The following is a 27371-nucleotide window of genomic DNA, read 5'->3' on the forward strand; positions in this document are numbered from 1 at the left end:
CTTTAAATTATTTTTGTGGTTTATTTTCTAAATGAATTGGATAAAGAACACTGCAAGTTTTGTTGTTGTTTTTATTTTTTATTTTTTTGAGTAATTTAGAAATTTTTTGTCTTTTAGAATCTCTTGAAAGGGTTTTAAAATTTGTTGCATGTTCCCGCAGGTGTAGTCGCTTCCAGTCAGAGATCAAGCGGCTGAAAATCTCCTCTCCTGTGCGTGTTTGTCAGAACTGTTACTACAACTTGCAGCATGAGCGGGGCTCTGAAGAAAGCCCGAGAAACTAGTTCACTCTCACCCCACATCACATGCCGTAAATCCAAACTTCCCTCAAAAAAAAACAAAAAACCTTTCACTGCTCCCCATTCAAAATCTCATTGGTCAATATCAAAAATGGCTTTACTAATGCTGATCATTTCATACACTGCAGAAGTGTGATCATTCAAAAGAGACTATTGTTAGTTTACTTTTCCATTCATGCATTTTCTTTTGCAGTATGCTCCGTCATCTCATTGGTATCATCCACAAAGTCGGCATTACGTTTAGATATTAGAAAAAGCAATGCATTTAAAACACTTCCTGATGAAACGAGATGACACTTGTTTATATTGTAAATACTTACAATGGCATTTTTAACTAGAAACAGTGAAACAAAAAGTCATTATTAAGAGATAAAAGAAGAAATCCAAACACAATACATTGCTTGTAATATAGTATTACAGTATGTTAAAAATCACTCTTGGCTTTAAAAGAACAAAACTACGAGTGTGTGTAGTCGATGTCACAAGTCACAGCCTCCCTGCGGGAATAATTTTAGGGACTATGAATGTTGATAAATGTTTGTGGGTTGACATTACTAGCTTGTCTAGTTATGCAAATGCTTAATTATGTTTATTTTATAAGTTCTGTTGTGTTGCCCACAGTATCAGCCAATTGCCATTTCCATTTAAAATTTGTTGCCAACCTGCCTTGATATGCAACTATTATCTTTTTTTAACAGTTGTGTAGGTCAATGAAAGTATGTAAATCTTGAATTTAGATTAATGACCACTTGAAATATTTTTTTTAAATGACCAGATTCATGCAACCTTTAAATGATTCCACCACATTTGTTATGCGACAGAAATGTTTCTTTTCTGCTTATTTCATATTGGATGTTTCACGTCTGTACATTTTGCATTAGTGTGGGACTTCTCTGACTAATTCTTTATCGGTTATTAACTAATATGAATTAGACGACTTACATGTTACTCTCTGACACTAGCTTAAAAATTATGGTTTTGTTTTTAGTAAAAACGTGCATTTATTCTTATTCTTAAAAAAATAAAAGGAAATCACTATTTTAACCGTTTGCAGTGTTGCACCAGTGTAAATGTCTGTAGATTAGGAAAGCAATAGTACCTGATGTTTTCACTCCACAAACTTTTCATGAAAGGCTGTAGCTTGAATGTTATCATGTGTAAAGAAAAAGGGATTTAACCATTTTAATGAACTGGAAGCCTAGTTTGTCCTTACCTTAGACAAAACAATGAAAGAGAAAGGTGTTTTTTTTTTGATACTGTGGGCAATAACTTATCAAAAGTGCTGCTTTGATTAATAGAGAATTTATTTTTCTTTCTTTAAGCGGTCTGACACTTGCAACTTTAAAAAGATGAAATTTTACCATTGCAGTTGTTTTATTCACTGTTGTATGATTTCCGTACAGCTTAATATGCACTCCTTATAGTTGAATTATTCTCTATTAATGTACTGTAATTCAGCGTGCAATCATAACATCATAAAGCTGTTGGGATTTTGCTGTCGACAAGCAGCTCAAAGATCAAATGGCTATATCAATCTGAAATTTATTTTTGCACCTTGACATGTAGAAAAGACAAAGAAATGGAGTAATCCCTGTTTTATCAGATGCATTTTTATGTTGTGGGGTATTATTTTGAAAGGGTGCATTTCTTTACAGTAAGATGAACTGTACAAAGTATTTATGCAATTATGTTTTCTTTTTTATGATTTTTCAGCAAGTTTGGTTACTTGTTGCATGTCTAACACAGCTGACGTTCTGGGTCAGTGTATTGTACGGCATTATGTTTTATTTGTTTTCTCTTTCTTTGGCTCATTTTTATGGCATTATCTAACGAGTCGATCCTGAAGGTTTTTTTGTACAGCTTTAGGTGGATATACAGAGTGTCCCACGACTCTTTGGTTGACTTTTTGTACTCTAATGTATGGATGTTGCGGACTGATCCCGGAACTGATGAAATACACATGGATTGTCCCTGTTTGGTGGTCTTGTGATAGACTGCATTACTACAGTATCTAGTGTGCAAAACTGTGGTAGCTGAATGTTCATTGTATATTTGTGTTGAAAAACAATTACATGAACCCCTCCCCCATAAATAACCCCTATATTGTACCTGTTATTATGACGCAATAGATATGGTACTCCATACTTTTTAATTTAATTTGAATTAAATACTTGCTGTTTACCACCACCATTGTCCTCAGCCAAGTTCTTTCCATGATTTATTGCAATGTAGTGCAAAAATATATAATCTAGGAACTTGGTTATAATAGGAGATCTTTGGGAAATATATAAAACTACAGGATGCATATGATTTCATACTTTTGATATTGATTGAACTGCATACATTGTGTTTAATCAATGCTTAAAACCGACGGTGTTGATTGTGCTGGAACCTAACATGCTTGTCCTGATCACTTAAGAGCAGAAAAAGCCCAGAAGTAAGTCTGATGAAAGCACTGAGGTGTTTGATGACTAGTTTCTAGGAACACTGCTGAACGCTCATTTGTCTGAGAATTGATCCTATCTAGTGGAACATGAATCCTTCAGACTTCTTGCAACATGCATGGCGTCCAAGTAACCCACTCGCCTTCTTGAGAAAGCAAGTTACAGACACTGTTGCAATCTGAGTGACATGCCAAAACCACACATTTGTTTGCTAGCAATTTATATCCTTTAATAATATAAAGTTAACAAACATGCTTAGGACACAGAAATTACTAAGATTAGTGATGTCAAACGATTCATCGTGATTAATGGCATCCAAAATTAACGTTTTTGTTTACATAAAATATATGTGTGTACTGTGTATATTTATTATGTATATATAAATACACATACGGTTTATATATTGAAAATATTAAAGTATATATTTGTGTTCATATAATTTATACTGTATATAATTATATTTTAATATATAAACCTAACATATTTTTTCTGAAATATATACATGGATGTGTGTGTTTTTATACATGCATACTAAAAATACATGCAGTACACACGCATAAATTATGTAAACTAAAAACAAATGATTAATGTAAATATAAACTGGAATATAATAAAGCATCATGATGAAAGAATGTATTCCGATCAGTGTTAAAAAGAATAATATTAATAATTACTAACCTAAGTAAAATTATTCTCTTAGAGACATTATCTTGTGCCACTGCTTAAGTCAGTCAGTTTGACAGTGTACGTTAGCATTCACTTTCTCCTTACTGGAAAAAATGCAATAAGAGTAAAAGGTGGCTCATGTTAAACAAATGAATTGTTCAGCTTTGGGATGACATGAGGGTGATTTGGTAATGATTAAATTTCATTTTTGGGTGAACTATCTCTTCAAATGAGCATCAGTTTAATAACATACTGTGTGTATAGCTACCAGGACAATACCTTTCCGCAACTAAAAACGCTGAGCTCCAGCCGCAGAGTGGAGCAGTGTCTCCTCTTTATGTTGAGTCACTGGATGAGTGAGAGAGCTAGAGAAAGAGCAGGAGAGAGAGAGAGAGAGAGGTTGGTCTCTCACTTAACTAACAAAACAGCAGCAGATCCGCGGGCATAAACAAATGCACGCAGGCTGTCTGTCCCTCCGCCTGCCGTGGGAGACACTTTGATGATCGCAGTAAGTTAAATTAACCGGATTACAGAGAACCTCACTCTGCTTTATTTTAGCGTAGACCTCCGACGATATCTATGTATTAGTTAGACTGAAATAAGGCAAAAATGACGGAGCTGAGACGGCGAGGAGGAGGAGGAGATCCCGACAGCACTGAAAACATCAGTGACAAGGTAATGTATATAATGTTAGAGCATACGCTCATTCAATAGGCTTTATTTCTCTCAGTCGACTGCGAATGACCTTCTAGCTAAGCAGCTAGCGAGCAACCAGTCAGACCGCTTCAACCTGAAAAGATATTACACAAAAACAACTTGTTTAAAGCGAAATTAGGATTTTATATGGCGACTTTTGCGTTCGGGGACTGTCCCTTTAATACATTTCACATTTAAACTGTCGGTTGCCTCATAAAGTTGGTGAGTCAAACGCACTGCAAAGCCAGTGTCACTGGCTGTGTCGCAAAACCTATTGAGCTGCCTACCTAGACAGCATTTTTAGTAGACGCGTCTGGAACGTTCTGAGTATTTTGACTGAGCATCTCACATAGATACGTGTTGCATGCCTAAAATACTGTCTAGGTAGGCAGCTCATTATGGTTTGACACAGCTGTCAGAGTCAGGTAGATTGTGTCATACAAAGCTGTTTTATGTCATTTGAATAAGACTTCAGAAGTATTTAAGGACATTTTCACCCAAAAATTAAAACTGCCATCAATGTATCTTCCTCATGTTGTTCCACACGAGTATGACTTTCTGCTGTGGAACACTAAAGTTGGTAGAATGACAGTCTCAAACTCTATTAATTTACATTGGTTCTTTCTGTACATTGAAAGTAAATAGTGACTATCATCAACATTCCTTTTTGTGGAAGAAAGTTGTCCAGGTTTGGAAGAAGATTAGAGCGAGTTATGATATTTTTCTTTTGGGATGAATTATGTGTGTGAATTATTGCTCATTCAGCATTCTGCTATAAATCAGAGAAATGTAACATTGCCCTGCTATAAGAATGTGTTTACAAATTCTTTATAACATGTATCTGTCTGATTGAATAGAGCCATTCCCTCTTCCCTGGAAATGATGTAGTTTTGTTGATAGCTGAGCGTAGATCACATGTGACAACAAATCGCTTGGCCACAGTGTGGAAAAGTTGAGAGGGGAGTAACACAGCGTGCATACTGAAAATGGATGATTTGAACTCATGACTCAGTAATTACAAAGGTTTTGGTCACAGACGAAGCTTTTGAAGGAGATCTGTTCATGAAGGCTGTCTTGTCTTTGCACTGTTGAACGGTGTTATAAGGACCATTGAGCTGTCATATGGTGTTTCCCCTGGAAAAGTTCCCTACAAGTGCGGGAAAACTAGGGGACCAGAATTTGAGAGCAGAACCAAGAACATTTTGGGTCTTAAACCCAAAACTTTATACCAAATTGGTGTCATAATTAAGTAATTGCATATTTTAAAAATAAAGTTAATTTTAATATAACAAATAGGCTAAATAATATGAATAATTGAACAGCAAACTTGTAAATAATAAAATATTTAATTACATGATTTTGATAAAATGCATACAGTTATTATTTTACTTAAAAATAATATTCAATAATATTCCCAAAAATCAGAAAATTATGTGACCAAGACTGCCAACTCTATATGCAGTGTTGATTTTGCAGAAATACTTCTGTTTATTCACAGATAATTCTGCAAGGGTGTATGGTTAATCCTTTTAATGGAAATAAATGTTGCAAATTTAGTCAAAGAAGCACTAAGGCTCTGATAGAACGTTGTGTTTTTGTCCTGGAGACCGCTGACCTTATAAAACTAATGCTGATGTCTCATGGGCAGAGCTTTGACTGTCCATCTAGAGCCCCTCAGCCAGTTCTCTCAAGGTCAGTCTCTCCAACACTCATAAGAACAGCCCTGCCCTCTCACTGATGACTGAGGTCATCTACAGAGTTCAGTCTGATGGGTTTCAGTTCATATCTTTTCTTTTCTTCTCATTGAGAGAAGCATCATTAGCCACAGTCTCTCTGGGCTTTTGCATGGTTCTCTGCTCAGTGTATACCTCAGCAGTCTTTGGAGTTCAGTGGACCATCATAACCTCTGCGCAGCAGCACGTCCTGCAGCCTGGCCTCAGCGATGGATTCGCTCTCTTGCTGGTCATGGCCTACTTCTGCTTCTGCAATTTACCACAGAATGCTGGTTACTCAGCACATATTACAATCACACAATTTCTGTGATATATAATTACACAGTTAGGTTTAGGCCTGGCAGTGTAGATGTTATGTGGATCATTTTTTTTCAGGTAATTTGAGTCATTGATTACGGAGCTCCGCACATGACATGAAAGAAAAAATAAATTAATTGTGTGCACGATTTACTAATTCGTTCCCTCAATGTACTAAAATGTGCACAAGATTACTATTGCGTTCCCTTGATTTACTATTGCGTTCCTTCGATTTGCTAAATCGTGTGCACGATTTAGCTAATCGAGGGAACCAATTAGTAAATCGTGCGCACAATTTATAAATCGAGTGAACGCAATACTAATCGTGCACATTTTAGTACAGTGAAGGAACGAATTAGTAAATCGTGCACACGATTTAGCCTAATATTTTTTCCTGCATGTCATGTGTGGGGCTCCGTAATTGATATATATATATATATATAAGAAAAATTGCTAGGTGACCAAATAGTTTTGTGGGTAAAACTGCTGCAGGTAATTTCTAATGACTTTTCCGAACATACAGTATTTCCAAAACATTACCCCAACTTCCATGGTTGGACAAAACATAGTCCCAGCAAAACTCTTTTTGATTTGATAGGCTAACACATGGGCGGTAGTCATTTCTCAGAACACATCTTTCAGAGTAATCTCTCTGGTAATGGGGACATTTTATGTGTTGTATCATGCAGAACACTAGTGAGCAACTGTGCTGGTATTATCAACATTTTGTTTTTCTCCCATAATGCAACAGTGGACTATGTAGCACAGAATACAGTAAGCAACACTGCGTTTGGAATTCTGCTGCATCTACTCTCCTCCGTTCACTTTTGACATCAGCCAAGAGTGTGTCCATTTTGGTATTTGCTGCAACAGTACAAATTCCTGATCAGCCCCTTTTTTTTTGCCACTGCTGTAAAGAATTTAAAGCGACAGTGAAAACTGGGCCAAGCTGTCATCCCTGGGAAAACATCCACAGAGGATATGGTCCTTGACTGACACTTTATTTTCACCCTTGAAGCACTTTAGAGAGGATTAAATAGGCTGCTGAAGTGATGATTTGGCAGGTTTTTTGACATTTCCACAGTTCATTGGTTACATGATCTCAGCACGTCCTGTTACAGATACCGGCTCTGCAGGTAGAAACTGAACGAGAGATGCAGCGACTGCTGACTGCAGTTTTTATGCCTTTGTGTGCTTGTGTTTTGGTGTGTGCTAGGTCTTTTGGGACGAAGCTGGACTGGGGCTTTTCCCTCTTTCTCTCTGAGGGATTAGTGTAGTCTCATTTATGGAGCAGCTAATCAGCAGGCTAGTCTTCTTATCCCTTCACTTCCAGGACTCTTATAGGCAGCAGGATACATGTGCAGAGCACACAGCTCTCAAGGACACAAACACAGCAGTTTCTCTCTCTTCTAAAGGGCATGTTATTTATGGATGTATATGATTAATTTAATATTAATATATATTGAACAATATAAGAAGTTATTATTATTATTATAAAATCATGCATTTTTTTCATATTATGGGTTCTTTGTAGACTAACATTCTAAGTGTGCATCAGGGAACAAAATAAAACAGTCTGAAATTAAACAGTCTGTTTGAACTGGGTGATTTACTATTAGTATTAAAGAGCTGTACTTTCTTATTGACTGTTGAGTGTCATTTAAATAGTGGAAATATATCAGCACATTCATAAACACTGATTCTTTTTCTTGAGTGGACTGCAGAATGCTACTAGGCTACCATTTAGTGGATCCCTCAGGCTAATAATAGGTCTACTCATCTGTAGCGTTTGGAAACTCTCTCTATTCATCTGTCTATTGTCCTGACAGAGTATGAAGGAGATAATGTTGCAGTTTGTTTGTTGCCTTCTGTTTCCTTTTTGAAAATAACCATTTAATTGTCGCATTGCACAAAATGTAGTTAGACTTCACTGATTTAGCTGATAGCTGGAATGATTGTTGCTCAGATCTGTACATTTCCATGAGTGGGCTTGAGTGTGTCCTCATTAAAAAGTCAGCAGAGGGTTTCTTTTACCAGCCTTAATCTGAGCCTTGTTTCAGATATGAGTGACCTCCCTGCTCGACACTTGCTCCAAATTACTTCCTCAGCACAGCTGCTTACAGTCATGGTCCAAAGGCTTTGGTTCACTGTCTAATTTGGGAAACTGTACAATGTTCATCTTGCTCATACATTGCCAAATTTGGTTGTCAGTAAGGGGTTTGAAAGAAACACCACAAACTAGTCTCATAGTCTCACAGGGCCAGACTTTTGCCCGGCATAAAGTCGGTAGCACTTTCAGAGCTTATTCTGGCCATGAACAACTGCTTTAGTCTGGACAGTGACACCACTAGTGTGTCTTTTATCTGACCTTTAAAGTTGGTTTCTGAAATTCATATTTATGCATGTGACAGACCGTGCAAGCCAAAACAATATACAGGGCATGGAATATGTGAAAAAAACTTTGTTATAGAAGTACTGCTGATGTTATTTATTTAGAAAGTTTGTAGGCTGTAGAGGAGAATCACATCTACGCAATATTACATATTAACTTGTCAGCGTGTAGCTTGTTTGCTGTTGCCTTTTTTACATTTAAGTGCTGTAAAACAAGCTGCAGTTGGGATTTTTTTCTTTAGCTTGCAATATTTCGTTTTTTCGGTCTGAAAGGCCGATCAGCTACTTTGTGAACCACTCTATGATCGCGGTGGTAGACTGCCGGCACAGCATTTAAATCCAGATTGCAGATTATGAGACAATTACAAATCAGGCTTTCCAGGATGTGGGCTGCTGTTGAAACCACATGTAGAGGCTTACAAACCAGCAATGACCTGTCCTTGTTAGCCAGTAATATTTCCCTATAATGATGTTATCAGCGAACATTAGGGCTGGGTATTGACACAGATTTCACTAATAGATTTGATTCTGATTCACAAGCACATTACAGTACATGTCCATTGTTCTTCTCTCTCAACAAATGCTGTAAACTGGTCCTTGAAACACTGTGATGACATGATACATATCAGTAAGTAACTCAGCCCTTGTGAACATGTTGAGTTGCTCATTAAATCATAACCACAAGCTGTTATGATGACATATTTGGTACTCTTTTAGTACACGCACCCAGCAGCAGCCATCCATTAGTTTTCTCTGTTACTGTTGCCGGCCATATTTGATTCTGTTCTTTGGCTCGTCGTTGTGTTGTGCTTGCCAAGACAACAGTGAAAGATGAGAAAGCAGCCTCTTTTTATCTTCAGTCTACTGTACTGCACCTACTCGGGTGCCATGTCCTCAGGCCCGATTGATTTTCCTCAGAGGCATTTGTCTAGCATTTGCATAAGTCATTCTGGCTAATACCCTATCCACCGTCGCTCTCTATTACTTTGACTGGTAAATCTGTGATTTCCATGAAGGGGCTGCATTTCAGGGTGATTGCAAAAGACTACTGCATTATGACATTGTGAATTGTGAGTTTTGTTTTGAGTCTCCATCCAAGTGTCTGGTGCTTCTCTCACCTAATTCTGTTTTTGGAAGTGTTTCTTGGTGTGTTGTTGTTGTGTAATATTCCATACAAAAGACTCAAGACGGTTCACTCGTATTGCTATGAATGGGAGCTGCAACATGCAGAGTGCTGCTGGGATGACAAAAACCATATCAACTGAAATTTCACATATATCACTTCTAGTTTCATAACCCCTTTGTGTCTGGTGATTGTATTTAGGCTTTAGAATTCCTACATCCATTTGTGAATGTAAGTGTGGATGTGAAGATAATAACATGTATAAGACGATTGACAAAATGTATAAGAACCTTTTGTTGGTCACAGAGCTTATTTTCTGCAGTAATCCAAAAGCCATTTGAAAAATCCTATTGTGTCTATCGCCAATAGCAAAAATGCTTTAAAAGCAGTTGATTGACCATGTTGGATGCATACCAGTTCAAAACATCCCTATTTAAAACAAACAAAAACACTTTAGCAACTGCGAAACAATGCCAAATTAACATTTTGTGTCATAAAATGCAATAGAAAATTGTTTGTGTTTATGCCTGTGTTGTTAAGTGTATATAATTATCTGCCTTGAAATCAGTGCATTAATTATCTTGTTTTCTTCTTCTCACCGTGTGTTTACACTCTGCAGGAAGCAGATGGAGATGACAAGCTCCTTTTTCCTGGTGAGGGGGAAGGAGAACTAGAGGGCGACTCCAAAGCAGACACACCAGACGTGCCACCTTCCACAGATAACACTCCACAGTGTCTCAACAAAGCCCTAGAGGGCTTGTCATCTAGGTACCCATGATACTATGCTCATGAGCAACTCCCCAAACAATCAACATCGGCATTAAGGACCTGTACGGAAGTTTAGGCCCCACATGGGCAACTACGAGTCTCTGATGTATCACAAACAGGTTGAACCAGTTTTTGCTGGGGAAATAAGAAACCTGTACTAATATTCTCTAAAAATAACCTTTTCCAAAAAAAAATCGTGAAATCAGTGCCTTGTAAAAACTGATCTGGTAAATCTATGAAAGCTGACACATAACCTTAAAGCCAAGTGTATCGCTCAGCTATTCACTTCTAATTCTGATCAATAAGACAGACTCTAGTGATATTTGATATGCAGATGAGGTTAGGGTCGGTCAAAAGGAAATGGGCCCTCAAAGAGATTAAACGGGATCTTTATTAGGAACAACCCTAATCCTTGTCAGTTTTGCTGTTGTGTTGGTGGGATTTGCTGCAGACTTTTTAAAAGACCGCAGAGGCGCTGGTCCAGTGACATGCCTGAATGCCGGCGCCTGGCTACCCACCACATTTTGTGATGATGCTGCACTTTTGTTCCCACTCTCCCTCCCCGTTCTCTTTCTCTCCATTGACAAATTCCCTCCCATTCTTTTCAGTGGCTTGCATGAGTTGTGGCCCCTGCAAACAGTTCATCACACTGTGGGCCAGAAAACGAAGAATTCGCATCTCTCGCGAAGCCCCATTTATTACATTTATGGCACCATTGGCATAAATCTATCCCATCGGTTTTGTTCTCACAAAGCGCAGAGGATCATAAATACATCTTGAATGTTCAACACTGAAGCTTAAATCGAACTGATATTATTATTATTTGTCATGCAGTAGATCATTCTGCTCGAGCCATTTCATTCAGTTAAGAAATCCCTAGGTCTTCAGCTAAACTTCTCACACAGCTTCATTTCCACCTCTTTCACAGGCTTTTAGTACATTTCCAAGTAAACACAAAGGGAAAATGTCATCTATACCCTTAACAGTATAAATGTATTTTCATGGACAGGACAGGTTTGCTGGGAAATTGATTTTAATTGTAATTTTATTTGTATTTATTTTGATCTCAACAGGTGGAAGAACTGGTGGATAAGAGGCATATTGTCATTGACTATGATCATTGGCTTCTTTCTTATCATCTATTTGGGACCCATTATGCTTATATTAGTGGTAAGTGTGAGTACAAAACATCTATGTATCGCGCAAACAAAGTTAACAAGACAAACACACTGACCCCTGGCTAGCCAACATTTGTGGTTACTATAGAGAGCAACGTTTTACAAAACATTTCATCTGTCCTCCTACAAAGCCTTTAGGCCACATACTGTCATTTTAGCTGATTTATAACCCGACCTGATTTGACATCATATAAAAATACCAGTAAAACCCCTACAGTGTTTTAACAAGACATTTGACAGAAATTTCAAAAGTGTGTGTTCAGCTCTTACAACATACTTATTTTTTATTACAGCTTACTTTTCTTTATCTTTTGTTATAGGTTATGGGTGTTCAGATCAAGTGTTTTCATGAGATTATAACCATTGGCTACAGAGTTTACCATTCCTATCATCTACCATGGTTTAGGACTCTTAGCTGGTAAGTGAAATGCTGTCTGTGTACTTGTAGGTATCATTTTAAGCTTTCCTTTCACCCCTTATCTCTCCACCCTTCCCCCTACTCTCCGATTCATGCACTTCACATTCATTTACGGACAGCCAACTACAAACAAACACACACCCACTCTCTCACGTTTTTCCAGTTGCCTTTTGTCATAGATAAAGTAGTGATTAACTGGACTTGAGCAAAGTGCACTTCCATGTTGGAACCTAGCATAAAGTACACCCCACCTGCAGGCTTTGTCCAAACAAAACAAGATGACAACCAAGCAGCCGAAAGGGGCCATGTATTATTTCCATCAAATACATTTATTTCCCTTAAATCTTCGGACCTTGACACAAATGCACCTTGTATTTCAGGTACTTCTTGATTTGTGTGAACTACTTCTTTTATGGCGAGACAGTGGCTGATTATTTCGGCGCACTCGTCCGAAGGGAGGAACCTTTGCAGTTCCTTGTGCGTTATCATCGGTTTATTTCTTTTGCACTGTATTTATCAGGTGAGTGTAACTCGCATTAAACACTCCACTGAAACTTTTATGACCCTAGGTCAAAAGCCCTCAGTGCACACTTGGCTTTATTGCTTAGTTTATATTTTGTTTGTAGATTATATATATCGAATTGTATTCAAATTGATTGTATGCTTGGTCACTAATTATATTAATATGCTGTTGCTCTGTGCCAACAAGCTACTCATCTGTAGCTATGCTACCGTTCAAAGGTTTTTTATTTAACAAGCACACATAACTTGACCAAAATTAAAATAAATTAAATTAAAATGTATGCATTTAGCAGAAACTTTTATCCAAAGCTACTTACAGTGCATTCAGGCTATCAATTTTTACCTATCATGTGTTCCCAAGGAAGCGAACCCCCAACCTTGCGCTTGATAAGGCAATGCTCTACCAATTGAATTGTAGCATACGTATAGCACAACCTTGAATGAAAATGATACATTTTATAATGTTTTAATATTTGTGCAGACTTTTTGCTTTAATGACAGCATCATGAATTGCATGAACTTCACAAATTTGTATAAAAACCACATGAGTTCGGACCAGCTCAGGGCCATGACAGAGTAGATGTACAGTAGATACGTCTCCGTTATGGCCATGAATGCACAGCATGCTGGCAGCTGTTGCAGGGTTCTCTCTCTGCAGTCATTTATTCTCACTAAACTTTGCTCTCTCTCCAGCACTGCTTAATGGTCATCATCATAGAGAATATATAAGTCAGAATTTACAGTATAAGACATAACCCAGTGCGTTTGTCGTAGAAGTTTCTTTCTAGAATGTACAAAAACAAAATAACTGTCTGTGCTGCTTTCATAACAGTGATATGGAAGCTTTCCAAAACAAAAATTGACAAACTAATGCTTGTGTGCTGTCTTTCAAATACATCTCTTTAAATGCAAATCAGGATGATACAGTAAACAGTGACAAGGTTTATAAAATCTTCTGTATTGTTGGAAATTAACCGCATGTTATTTGCTTTTTACAGGTTTCTGCATGTTTGTACTGAGTTTAGTGAAGAAACATTACCGCCTGCAGTTTTATATGGTGTGTATCATTCATTTATATGCCAGCCAGAACTAAACTGTCCATTTCATTCACAGTCATGTGCATATCATATGTTGGGTCTTTGGATACTCAGTAGTCCCATGTCATAATATCACATTTAATGTTATATTTCTGTATAATGAGTTCACATTTAGATACACTGGCCATTGTGAAAGTATTGCAAATAATGTGGAAAAATTAGTCATTGCATGCCATATATATTAACAGTGTATGCAAGGCAAAACTTGTATTACTTTTATTCTGGTCTAGTGCTGAAATGTGGGTTTCATGAACCTTTAGCATACAGACTTTTGTAGATCGTTTTAGTATTTAGTGTCCTTTTGAAAAGTGCCCCTATTATGCCTTTTCGACTATAACCTTTCATGCAATGTGTCATGTAGCTGTATGTGAACATAAACTATCTGCAAAGTCGTGAAGCCGACAGTGCACAATAGATAAAGTTATTGTCTGTCAAAAAAAGAATCGGCTCGCAATCACCTAAACGAAGTCGTCAGGAATTTGAATCTAATTCTGTTACGGCTCTACGTCACAAAGTAACACATTTGCATAATGTCCGCCCACATTTTACGTCGCCAACTTGCATGCCCACAAACGCATTTACAGTTCTGTGTGGTTTACATTATTTCAAGAATCGTTCTATGGCTCTGGACTAATCACAAAAGACTGCTCCATTTGAGCAATCACAGCAGAGAGGGCTCACGGAAAGGAGGGGTTCAGAGAGACTAATTCTTTGAACTGCTTCGCACGAGTCGTTTATGAGTAATTTAGAACGAGGTAAAATTAAATCTTATTTCTGAGAAAACAAGTGTTTTTTTGACCTTGCATGCATGTAAATCTGTTTTAGGAGTCTCATAAAACAATATTAGCAACCTTAAAAATGGCACAATAGGGGCACTTAACAAACGTTCACACATTCGAGGTCAGAGCAGTTTTTTTGAAAGTCTCGCATGCTCACCAAAGCTGCATTAATTTGATCAGATTAATTTGAAACAGTTAAAAACAGTAAAATTGTGAAATATGATTATAATTTGAAAAAAAAACTTTTCTATTTGAATATATTTTCAAGTTTATTTTTTTCCTGTAATTGCAAAGCTGGGTTTTCAGCAGCCGTTACTGAAAAGTCAGTTTTTGTTGAAACTGTGATATATACTTTTTTCAAAAGAACTGCATATGAATTGGAAATATATATACATGTAATTTGTAACATATTAAATATAATTACTGTAAATGTTTATCAATTTAATGTCCCTTTGCTGAAGAAAATAATTTTCACCATTCAGAATGCAATAGAAATAATGATGCTCACAATTAGTGTCATCACAACAGTGATGGTGGCTCTGATGCTGCTTTTTATTGGCAAAACCCAAATTCAAACTGATGCCTTGCTTGCCCTTATATTTCCTTCAAGACATGCAAACTTAGTTTTGATGTTGATTTTTGGTTATGTATTAACCAAAGTGTTGAGCTTTTGAGCTGAGTCCAGCTACAGTGGTTCAGAATCTCTAATAATAGCTTTGAACTGTGACTTACTTCTTCATTTCAACCATTGATGTCAGCAAACTGTCATTCCCTTTGTGAGTGTGGTCACACCCATTCCACATGAACTTAAAAAGAAACTAATGAAACACTCAGCAGCCAAATAGCATTTAGTATTTAAAAATTAAGAATGTATGTCTATTTGTGTATAATTTTATAGTCTTAGTACAAACTTCTGTATTATCGTTTGAGGAAGAAAAAAAAACATTTGAACAAAAAACAATTTTCTTCTTTTTTTTTTTTGGATATGTGCCATAACTTGCTTTGCATTATCATTGTTTGAGTGAGTAGATAACATTTCGATGGTTCACTCTGTTTGTGTGTGTCTGTGTGGATGGCCATTGTGTGTGTGTGTGAATTGTGTTTGTGCTTGCCATTCCAGTTTGCTTGGACCCATGTGACCTTGTTGATTGTGGTGACTCAGTCACATCTGGTTATTCAGAACCTGTTTGAGGGAATGATCTGGTAAGCCCACCTGACCTGACAGACCTGTCTGAAGTTTCACCTCACTCCTACTTGAGTTTCTCAAGCTGCATTCCTGTGTTTCCTGATGTTCCACATGATAACTTGCTGCTCAATGGAGAGCAGAAAAACTCATTTTTTAGTTACATTTATTAAAATGTACATTCTAATCCTTTAAAATAATCAGTAATGTAAATGAATCTCCTACAGTATGTGTTTGTAAAATAAAACAAATTTGTTCTCTAGGTTTATTGTTCCCATCTCTATTGTGATCTGTAATGACATCATGGCCTACATATTTGGCTTCTTTTTTGGAAGAACTCCACTGATTAAGGTGAACCTGTGATATTTGCATGGTAGATGTTTCCTAGCAGCACTAAACATTTCTGAACATTTTCTGAACTAATGTGTACCATAATTACCATAATTGAATGCATTGTGGATGAAAATGATCTCATCTCAAACCCTGTTTGCTCTCTCTTCCAGCTCTCCCCAAAGAAGACCTGGGAAGGATTCATTGGGGGATTCTTTGCAACAGTGGTCTTGAGTTTCTTTGTAAGTCACCATTAGACCTTTGAGCATCCATTACACAGTCTTCATATGTTATATGTACATGTACATGCATTGTTTTGACTGTTGTCATTCACATCGATTGGTCGATTATGTACAATGTCTGCACGCTATTGGTCAAACTACTTTTCAGTCATTACCTTAAGCAAGTATGAAAACAAAGTGAAAACAATTTAGAAATCCCAGCCAGGACATGTATGCTCACCCTACTTTCAATCAAAACCAACAACTGTCATATTGCCCCATAACCCTCATGGTATTGTGTAACAACTAAAACCTTTATGTCTGCCTCCTATTCCAGTTTGCGTACCTGCTATCCCAGTACCAGTACTTTGTTTGTCCAGTAGAATACAACAGTGAGACAAACCGCTTTGCAGTGGAGTGTGAGCCCTCAAATCTGTTCATGATTCAGGAATACACACTTCCTGCAGTGGTGCAAAATGCAGTTAGATGGGTGAGTACATGAAAGGCCAAAACTACATACTGCAACCTAAAAGATTGTGGCCTAAATATAATAATTAAGAGGGTTGTTTTATTCCTGAATCCTTTTTTTGTAAAACTATTGTTTATGTAGTATTAACTAATAATTATGTGTACGTCTTTCTTGTTTCTGCAGAAAACGGTGAACCTTTACCCATTTCAGATCCACAGTATTGCGCTCTCTACGTTCGCCTCTCTGATCGGGCCATTTGGTGGATTCTTTGCCAGTGGCTTCAAACGAGCTTTCAAGATTAAAGTTGGTTCACTTTCAGCAGAAGTCACACATAAACCCTTGAATTTGTATCTTTTGGTATTTACCTAGTTTGAGTTACCGTTACACTGTGAGCTTGTGATTTATTTTTTATTTTGTAGGACTTTGCAGACACCATTCCTGGGCATGGTGGAATAATGGATCGTTTTGACTGTCAGTATCTGATGGCAACATTTGTTCATGTTTACATAACAAGTTTTATCAGGTGAGGAACTCGGGTGACCTCTCAACTTATTTGGTTACCCTTCATCCTTTCAAAACAATATTACCTATCAAAATCGACAAAATAGTCTCTACACACACAAAAAAAAAATAATTATATATATATATGTATATATATATATATATATATATATATATATATATAGACCCACTTTGACCCACAAATGTAACATTTTAAAAACTTTAAAGGGTTAGTTCATCGAAAAATCATAATTATGTTATTACTAACTCTCCCTCCATTGAAACTGTGTGAACGGTATACTGTCCATGTCCAGAAAGGTAAGAAAAACATCATCAAAGTAGTCCATGTGACATCAGAGGGTCGGTTAGAATGTTTTGAAGCATTGAAAATATTTTTTGCTCCAAAAATAGCAAAAACTACAACTTTATTCATCATTGTCTTCGCTTCCGTGTCTGTTGCGAAAGAGTTCAAAACAAAGCAGTTTGTGATATCCGGTTTGCGAACGAATCATTTGATGTAACTGGATCTTTTTGAACCAGTTCACCAAATCGAACTGAATCATTTTAAACCGTTCGCGTCTCCAATACGCTTTAAACCACAAATGACTTAAGCTGTTAACTTTTTTAATATGGCTGACACTCCGAGTTCAAACAAACTAATATCCCAGAGTAATTCATGTACTCAAACAGTACACTGACTGAACTGCAGTGAAGAGAGAACTGAAGATGAACACTGAGCCGAGCCAGATAACGAACAACTTTAATGAACTTACCTTTAATTTGTAAATTATTCTATTTAAATAGACTTTAAAGTTTAAACCAACATTGACATTATCATGTCTTGAAGGTACTTTAGAGTGGCAATTACATGTAAACAAACAATATTTGTATTATTAGTAGTGCTGTCAAACGAATAATTGTTTTTGTTTACATAATATATGAGTGTGTACTGTGTATATTTATGTATATATTTAAGAAAAATGTTGTTTATATATTAAGTATATTTATATAGAATATAAAATATAGTACTGTCAAATGATTAATCGCATCCAAAATAAAAGTATTTGTTTACATAATGTGTGTGTGTACTGTATATATTTATTAAGTATACATAAACACATACAGCATATATTTCGAAAGTATTTACATGTATATATTTATATTCATATCAATTATATCATATATAATTATACTTAATATTTAAACATAACATATTTCTTTAAAATATATACATGAGTGTGTATTTATAGTTACATAATATACACAGTACATACACATATATAAACAAAAACTTTTATTTTGGATGTGATTAATCAGGATTAATCGTTTGACAGCACTAAAAAATATAAATATATCAATTAATATACATGTAGATATTTTCAAAATATATTTTGAATGTGTGTGTGTATTTATACATTCATAATAAACATAGTACACATACATTTATTATGTAAACAAAAACTTTTATTTTGGATGTGATTAATCGTTTGACAGCACTAATTATAATCAGATATATTGACAGATATATTCATATATTATTTTATTTATATTATTTGTGTCCATATACAGCTTCAGTATATATATTGTATAATTCTACATGGAAATATCTTCTGTTTTATTATATTTTTATTTCATAGAGCGAGAGAGTGAGATTTTTTTTTTCTATTTTATTCTATTTTTATACACGTACACACACACACACACACACACACAAAGTATATCTTTTTATCAATTAACATATTTTTATAAGTCTACTGTATATTGTTATTATATTTTATTTCTTATTGTGTCCAATGTTGAGTTTATTGTTGCACTGTGAAATAGGGATGTTGGAGCAGGTCACATATATATTATTTTTTTAAAACCATAAAGCGTTTAAGTTCAAAAACATATATTTTCACTTGTCATACATTGCAGAAATAACTATTATTTAGCATTTTGATTTCAGTGCCAGAGGAGTGCACACAGGAAGCATGTTTGACACTGGACACCTTTTTTTCTTCTTTTTTTACCAGGGGGCCGAACCCCAGTAAGGTTTTACAGCAGTTGCTTGTCCTGCAACCAGAGCAGCAACTCGGCATCTTCAATACACTACGCAACCTCTTACGAGAAAAGGGCATGCTGCCCCCTGCTGTGGAGGAAGCCCAATAACAGATGTATCCAGCTGGTGTCCTGTTGAACTCAGTAAGCATTCACCCAGGAGTGTGAAGGCACAAGCACACTCCCAACTGACCTGGAGCTCCCATTCAGTGAGAGAGAGTGACACCCTGCAAACCAAACTCTCACATTTAACCCATTAGATACTCACCAAATGAAGGAGCAAAATGACCACAAGGGGGCGACACTGTTCTCTTAACATCAGAGGTCTTCCAATCAACAACCATGCTAAATAAAAGATTCAAGCACATGGTAAGTGAATGTATAGCACTACAGGAAGGGGGATGACATTGTACAGATTTTGTGATTCTGGCCTGGTCTGCAAAGTCAACAACTCATGGTGGTGGCTTTAGGTTTTTGAGATGCCATAATACTCATGGTTAACCTTTAAATGTGAGTTTAATTTTAACAGGGGTCCTAAACTCAAAGCATTACAAAACAGTGAGTCTGAAACAGAAGCATGTCTGTAAGTCTTACTGTTACTGCTTAAAATAGCCATGTTCCCTTTCCCATGACTCAGTGTGTTTGTGTGAGTGTGTACATATCATCATATGTATTATTGTACATAGATATTATACACTAAATCACATATAGAGAGAGATTATACATTTATTAATATAATATATAAGGCGTAACAAATTCTATAAAATAGTAAGTTAGTAAAATATGCAAAAAGACCTAAACTTGTCTTATTTTCTTTAATCTAGCATGAGAGAAACAGCCTTTTTGAGAAGGTGATTTGCTGTGTTCCTGTCCGTGACCATTGGTTTTAGTTGCACTGTAACTACACGAGTCGAACGATTCAATTCGCTTTTCAGGTTTTCATATCAAAAAGCACTGGTGCTTTGAGTAGATATCCAATAATTGACAATATGTTATTAGATTTTATGTGCTTTTTTATTATTATACTATGTTTTAGTATCCTCCTTGAAATATTGTTTTTAGCTACTCATTTTTAAAAAAAACTTATTATTTTAATTTGTTGAAATCTTACTGAATTCTTTACCAAACACATGTGTACCAAAGCACTGTCAATTTTGCTGTGAAACAAAAAAAAACTAAAACACTAAATATCCCACCACAATTAACATTGTCAAATGCTACAATCTTGCAGTTGAAAACAATCCTATAAAAGATTGAACAAATTAGATCTTCATTTAGGCACTTGCATGAACAAAAATAACATTACTACAGGTTATCATCACACTTTAGGCTTTTAGTTAAAAGAAGTAGGTTTGTAATAACCGGTGACCATCGCTCTAATTACAAATCGGGACTCAGTCATGTAGTTTGGGACCAGTTGTCGATGGGTGTATTGTAAAACAGACAAGTGTGACCCCTTACCTTATTCATTCCCGTCTGCAATAGGTTTACATGTTTCTTTCCTTCACATCTGCTGTCCAGTAGATGCAGTCATGTGAGAATCTTGTGATTGTAGTAATATGAATCCTATCAGACCAAAACGAGAATGCACTTCCAGTTGTCTGTAGCTTATTTTGTGGATGTCACGATATTGTATTAGTAATTTAGTTTTTTGAGAGCTGCTGTACAATTTAAGTTGTAATGTTGCCCAACATAATAATGTGCAAGCTTGCACTGTTAAGAGGTTTCACTGAAAATGGGTTTCAAATGACTTGCTCGTCATGGTTTTTGTTATTTGTGGTTTTAAAAAAATGGGAACTTTTATTTGTCTGTTTTGATTTTCTGATTTTTTTTTTTTTTTAATACAATTTTTCAGTAGTAAATATTTACCAGAAGATAAAGAAAGTAATAAGTTATGGGCAATACTGGTGGAATTATTATTATTATGATGATGATATTACACTTGGTGAATAAACTTCACTTTCTGACTTTCTCTCAGTGTGGTCACATTCATTACATGATTTGAGTCTTCCACCAAAATTATAGTACTTCTGCAAGCAGCACTTGAGTTTATTCTCAAACGTGTATCTTTGTTTGTAGTTTAACAGTAAAATTTGGACTGAAACAGCTACAGTGGTTCACAAAACCAAAGCAGATTCCAAACAGACTGATAATGTGAAGGTAACAACAAAAATCAAGAAATTAAAATGTTTGACAAGAACACTTTACATACAACAATTTACAGTCAGTATGGTAAATAACATTTAGATGAAATACTTACAAAACAATCTCAAATACCACAAAAACAAAATACCTCTTATAATGGCTTCAGCTATTTATCATTATCTCTACATGCTCCATTCAGATCAGACTGTAAGTGCAACAGTGACTTCATTATTTAATCTAAGATGCATCACCAGTTTCATTGTCAGATGAAATGAAGAGTAGATTTACACAAACACATTGACAGAGCATTCACCTAATGCATGTGGTTTGAGTTTTTTTTTGCGGTTACATGAAAGATTTCCTTGAACAGAATGTATAAAGACATGAAATGCAGCTCCATAACAAAAGCATGAATAGTGCAAAATAGTTGATTAAAATAAAAAATAAAAATATTAAGAACATAATTGTAATACTAAAACCAATATAACTGAACAAGCTAAAACACTTTTTTTAGTTATTACTGATTGATTGAAGTGTAAACCTATGTAATTGTATTCACATTCAAATAAAAACATAAAAACATTGAGACAGTTTTAACATGCTAATAAATTCAAGGCTTAAAAACATTTTTGTGCATTTCTGTAAGGAGGGAAAAAAAAGCTCACACTGAAGACTCTTGAAGACCTCAATCACTTCCACAGTCTATTAAAGTAAATGCCTGATATGGACGTCTCCTACAGCACAACGCTATCAGCTGCAGTATTAATTCTAAACAAAAGCGCTGAGAATCTAGCCTAATCTTAATTTTAGTTTAAATGTTGAGGCGTTTTGTTCTTCTCCGTTCACTGCCTAAGTGACTATTTCATTAATGGGCAGATGTGAGTCCCCTTCCTCTACTGGAACTCTGTCCAAATCGTTCCTCGCAGGACAGAAGAGCCACCTGAGCAGCACCAGCGCCACACGGACCAGCAGCCTCAGTACAAGAAAAGCAAACGGTACACCAATCTCCATCATGTGAAAGATGGACGTGCTGAAGCGGCTCAGGACACAGGTGAAAACGAAGGTCCCGAGTGCCACGCAGGGGTAGAGCGAGAGCTTGGCCAACATAAAGGCGTGCTCTCGTCCACCGTAGCGCACATATGGGTGCAAAGTCTCGCGCTCTGTGAAAAGTGCCGTTACCCACATGGCTAGCTGGAACAGACCGGCGAAGAAGATGATGACGCAGCTGATCTGCACGGCCTCCAGCTCATTATGGGAGCCTCTGGGAAATTCATGCGTGAGCTGGTAGGCGAGCGGCAGGCCGCCCACGAAGGCCAGGGAGAACGTGTTGAAGAGGCCCATGAGGCGCGTGGCCTTTGTCACATGCAGGAAGAGAGAGTGATGAACGAACCAAAGCAGGCCGACAGTGGCGAAGGAACCGAAGTAGGCCAGGTACTCGGGACCATTCTCCTGAAGCGCAGCGACAAGGCTGTTGTCAAACTCTTTCTTCACCACAGACGGATCAGGTACGTTGTCTTCACTGTGTAAGACATTAAAGGGGTTATATGACGTTGCTTAAAAAGAATAGTATGTTGTGTATTTGGTGTAATGCAGTGTGTTTATGCGGTTTATTTTCCACATACTGTACACTATTGTTGCTCCTCTATGCCCTGCCTTTCTGAAACCTGTCGTTTTTTTTTACAAAGCTCATCGTTCTGAAAAGCGAAGTGTATGCTAATTGGCCAGTGTATTGTGATTGGCTGAACACCTCAAGCGTGTGACGGAAATGTTACGGCCCTTGCCATACGGTGATGATGTGTCCCGACGAGACAAAACCAATAAAACCCATTACAAACCAGGCATTTGTTGCATACAGTCGGGACATATCGGGACATACTGATTATAATGACTTATACTGTGTCTTTACATGTTGCATTGCATCGCACCACATAAACATAAAACCATGACTGCATTTGTCATTGAAGAAACGACAAACAACAAGCGCTACTCTACACTGCTCAAAATCTGCCGCAAATCCTTTAAATTTGAAAACATACAGACTGAGTCAAAACACCCAGAATTGTAGTCTTCTACCCCAGGTTCAGGAAACTGTCCTCCTTAAAATGCACTGCACACATCTGTATATTTGGCTTGAACTTTTCTGGAACAGTGTTGTTAATTAACTTAACCACTGATTTCTAGTTGTGAATACCTACAACTATTGGCCTGTTGGATCCAGTAATGACAGAACTGCTTTGAAGGCATACAAACCAAATGTCTAAGATGAGCAGCGTGGCTACGATTGCATACACCCCATCACTGAAGGCCTCCACACGCTCTTTACTCAAAGGTTCACTGGGGTGGTAGGTGTAGAAGGGCACTGAATCTGGACTGTCTTCTACTTGACCTGAGGTTATTTAAAAACAAAAACCATATAATGCAGTTAGCAAGTGCTCCAATTACACTACAGTTCAAAAGTGTGGGATTTAATTTTTTTTTTTTTTTTTGAGCAAGAATGCATTGAATAATGATTCATTAAAGAATCCTAAAGAATGTATATCTCAAGTTTCCGTAAAAATATGAAGCAGCACGACTGTTTCCAACATTGACTATGAGAACTGTCTTGGGCAGCCAATCGCCATTTTAGAATTATTTCTGAAAGATCATGTGACTGGTGACTGTAGTAGAGGCTCAATGAATTCAGAATAAAATATTCAAAATAAAAACTGTTATTTTAAACTGTAATAATATTTCACAATATTGCTGTTTTTACTGTATCTTTATCAAATATATGCAGCCTGGTGAACATTAAGTGACTTCTTTCAAAAACATTTGAGAAAATCCCACCAAACCCCAAACTTTTGAACAGGAGTTTATGTACAATGATAAAATATCTATGCATTGTAAGAATAAGAGAGTACAGTGTTGTGAGATCTTGCTCTTACCCCCGATGGCTTTACTCCCGATCCATTTTAAACACTGAGAGATGTAGGGCAGGAATATGACAATAGCCAAAACAATATAGGACTGCCCGAGGAAAAATACATAAATATTATTAATCAAAATATTATAATATGAAATATGTTAAAATGTGTGTGATTTAAAAATATGTATATATTTTTGGCATGTATGCCTTTATTATGACAGGACAGATCAGAACTGACAGAAAGTGAAGTGGGAGAGAGAGGGGAAAGATCCTTGAATCAGGATCGAACTCGGGACGCCTGTAGCACAATGCCGCTGTATATCTTCGAAACTGCCCACAAGGCTAGCGGCGCCAACTAAACATTCTGTTTTTATAGCATAAAATAAACTGTATAAATTTAGCAGTAAATACATAGGCTGCCATAGTTTGTACTAATAAATCGTTTAAGCTCAATCCCTTACCACTTGGATAAGGATGACTGAAAAGACACTGGCAAACAGACACATGATAGGAACCCTCATGATGATTTCAAGGATCCGTCTCTTATAATAAGCCTGATTCTCAGACATTTGGATCTGATCATTGAGAAGGAAAGGATGGCTGAATCCATACAAGACAATCAAGGCCTAAAGACACAAAAACATTTTCAAATGAAACTCAAAGCATCTTCTGCTGGTTATGTTATTCAGCACATGCAAGTTTTCTCACCTGAATTAAACCAATCACCATGACACAAGCACAGAAGAGGAGGATGCCGAGGGTATTATTAGGGAATGTTGCCATGAGAGAGAACTAAAAGAAGACAAACAAACAAAAAATAATCATGAAAAACAGTCATAAACAGGGAGGTTTCCCGTAAAGTCAAATAGTGCTGAACTAAGCAATCTTTCGGAACACCAGTAGAATGACTCACTGTGTATGGTAGAAAGGTTATAAGCATCATGCATGCCTGAAATAGAATAAAAATTGAAAAGTCACCACACACTTGAATATACAGCTACTTTCCATTCATTAAGAGGAATACTTTGGTTGGTGTTCTCACCAGGTTAAGCAGTGCAAGAGTGTCGTCAATGCGCTCAATGACTTGAAACAACCTAAAACCAAATGCTTAGTGAAATCATTGTGCAAATGAATGAAAACAGCAGTTCTATGAAGTTAATACTCGGTAGAGTGTAGTTCTTGAGGGCTCTCACCGGATATGTGCAGCCCAAGCAACAGTCACAATCAAAAACGTCATTAAGTAGACAGCAATCTTAGTAGTGAGCAAAGCCTGAAGACTCTGTTTCAGTTCCTGAATATAGAGAGATCGGTTAGGAAATAAAAAAACAATAAATGTGTGTTTAATTTGTAAGTCTTAAAGCAACAATTCACCCAAAAATGATTTTCATACCTTCACGTTTACATAAACCAGTGGGGATCAAACAAGGACCCCAAGATTTTAAAACCTGCAAGGTATTTCTTAAACATCTGCTAATGACTACTCAATTTAAAACTTCATTTACATAAAGCAGCGGTGGCAACAGATTTAAGTAATTTAAATAATTCGATCATTTTCAGTTGTCCTGCTGCTCTCTGGAGGTGTGCTGAGGGCCCCGAGTGGGTCCCGGTTCCCTATTTGAAAACCACTGCTCTAACTAAACCAGTATGACTTCCTTCTTGGACACAAACATAGACAACAGGAAAGACATTGTACTTTATGTTGTGTTTGTCTGACTTCTGTGTACATCTCATGGTTATAGCTTAAAATGATGGTGTGTATAATGACTACATTTTCATTTTTTGGGTGAACTATTCCTGGAAGGGTGGCATAATGCAACTTTTCACCTCATTATCCTGAAATTTTGTATGTGCAACAGGCAATATCTGTGAACACAAAAAAATAATGACACGCTTTAAACACATAATCATACAGTATATATTTTATAAACCCCGTCTTTGTTTGGAGCCCAGAGAACAGGTGATTAGAAAATGACAGAGGCTAGTCATACATTAGCGGACGTCAGTTAAAGAATGCATTAAACGCAGTAAAATGTCCCATTCTGTTTGTCTAAAGGCGGTCTGTCTGTGGGTTTCCTCACCATTACAGTGGCGATGATGGAGATGAGCGCATCACTGTAGGCGAGCAGGCGGTGTGATGACTGCGTGCTACTGTATCCGTCCTTCGACGACGCGACGCTCTCCAGAAAGGATTGCGAATGATTCCTCGGCGTCCGCATCTTCTCCATCTCCTCGTCATCGTGGTGCTCGATTATTTCGCTTTCATCGTTGTCTCCCATGACCGCGACGGAGTGTGGTGTCAGTGGACGGCGCAGGCATGAAGACACCGAAGTTCTGTTTGCAAACACCGATGACACACACATCAGCTGACCGGAAGTTTGCGAGGCCGTTTCCCAAACGGAAGGCTGGATCCTCCGGAGATCGCGTTTCTTCGTATTGGTCTTATACGAAGTAATGTAATGTACAGTAATATTCTAATTTTCTGAGATACTGAATTTGGGGTTTTCCTTAGTTGACAGGTAACGTTATAATCATCAAAATGAAAAGATACAAACATTTGAAATATCAGTCTTTGTGTAATGAATGAATATAATATACACGTTTTACTTTTGAATGGAATTAGTGAAATAAATCAACTTTTGTTCGATATATATATATATATATATCGTATCGCTAAAAAAAAAAAAAACGGTGAATAAATCAAACAAAGAACAGCCTTAGGCGAAAGAGCAGACTTCTTTCAATTCAATTCGTGTTTCAATAGTTTTCAATAGTTAATAGGCATTTTTTTTTCTCTTCGTCATTTTCCCACAAAATGTGATTTGCCGTTTTTTACGATTATATATGAATCTGCGTTTAAACATAATGTTATGATGTCAACGACAAAATCAAATACTGAATTTTAAGAATGGATTGAGAAAAGACTAACGTTAATGGTTTGCATTATTAGGTGGTTGAATTTTTGAAGACGAAGTTTGATGGTTAAAGACGAGCTTGATCAAATTTCAAACCGTCAAATTAGTATAAGCAGAAATGCGAAGTACCACTAGAGGGAGACAAAACTTTGTTTTAAATTAAGAACCTGACTGTGCTAGCAAACTTTAGAGACATGAAATCACCCGAATAGCTTCCAGTTTCTGCATTATTTACGAGTTTACCAGTCAATATGGAG

At 36.7% G+C, this 27371-nt stretch overlaps 3 protein-coding genes across 8 annotated transcripts in view; 2 read left to right on the forward strand and 1 right to left on the reverse strand.

The window, feature by feature from the left end:
* Window positions 1–2483, forward strand: part of LOC127958659 (WD repeat and FYVE domain-containing protein 3) — a 78173-nt gene extending 75690 nt beyond the window's left edge. For all 6 annotated transcript variants that reach the window (XM_052557577.1, XM_052557574.1, XM_052557576.1 and 3 more), the window contains one exon: window positions 161–2483. In XM_052557577.1, coding sequence (XP_052413537.1) covers window positions 161–281 — 121 coding nt within the window. In that variant the 3' untranslated portion in view covers window positions 282–2483. The remainder of the gene's footprint in view (window positions 1–160) is intronic.
* Window positions 2484–3779: 1296 nt separating this feature from the next.
* LOC127957799 (phosphatidate cytidylyltransferase 1-like) lies at window positions 3780–21124 on the forward strand. The gene is made up of 13 exons (XM_052556473.1): window positions 3780–4081; window positions 10266–10414; window positions 11488–11584; window positions 11913–12010; window positions 12391–12530; window positions 13531–13589; window positions 15529–15611; window positions 15855–15942; window positions 16095–16163; window positions 16480–16632; window positions 16795–16914; window positions 17031–17134; window positions 19128–21124. Exons 1-13 carry the CDS (start codon window positions 4016–4018, stop codon window positions 19261–19263), a joined length of 1362 nt encoding a protein of 453 aa, XP_052412433.1. The 5' UTR covers window positions 3780–4015; the 3' UTR covers window positions 19264–21124.
* A 47-nt stretch (window positions 21125–21171) lies between these two features.
* LOC127957798 (endosomal/lysosomal potassium channel TMEM175) lies at window positions 21172–26603 on the reverse strand. The gene is made up of 10 exons (XM_052556472.1): window positions 26281–26603; window positions 26027–26065; window positions 25396–25493; window positions 25245–25296; window positions 25116–25151; window positions 24911–24994; window positions 24664–24828; window positions 24222–24303; window positions 23548–23683; window positions 21172–22816 (listed from the first exon to the last, which is right to left on the reverse strand). The coding sequence occupies exons 1-10, from the start codon at window positions 26560–26562 to the stop codon at window positions 22147–22149; spliced, it is 1644 nt and encodes a 547-aa protein (XP_052412432.1). The 5' UTR covers window positions 26563–26603; the 3' UTR covers window positions 21172–22146.
* Between the last annotated feature and the right edge of the window lie 768 nt (window positions 26604–27371).

Source organism: Carassius gibelio, chromosome B5, assembly GCF_023724105.1.
Source record: "Carassius gibelio isolate Cgi1373 ecotype wild population from Czech Republic chromosome B5, carGib1.2-hapl.c, whole genome shotgun sequence".
NCBI lineage: Eukaryota > Metazoa > Chordata > Actinopteri > Cypriniformes > Cyprinidae > Carassius > Carassius gibelio.

Bases quoted from the DNA above. Each gene is read 5' to 3' on its own strand.
- LOC127957799 (XM_052556473.1), top strand. From the start codon at position 4,016: ATGACGGAGCTGAGACGGCGAGGAGGAGGAGGAGATCCCGACAGCACT. The intron at 11,585-11,912 runs GTAAGTGTGAGT...CTTTTGTTATAG, and splicing joins CCATTATGCTTATATTAGTG to GTTATGGGTGTTCAGATCAA. The intron at 15,612-15,854 runs GTAAGCCCACCT...TTTGTTCTCTAG, and splicing joins CTGTTTGAGGGAATGATCTG to GTTTATTGTTCCCATCTCTA.
- LOC127957798 (XM_052556472.1), bottom strand. From the start codon at position 26,562: ATGTGTGTGTCATCGGTGTTTGCAAACAGAACTTCGGTGTCTTCATGC. The intron at 25,152-25,244 runs GTGAGAACACCA...ATTCTATTTCAG, and splicing joins CTCTTGCACTGCTTAACCTG to GCATGCATGATGCTTATAAC. The intron at 23,684-24,221 runs GTAAGAGCAAGA...AAATAACCTCAG, and splicing joins CGGGAGTAAAGCCATCGGGG to GTCAAGTAGAAGACAGTCCA.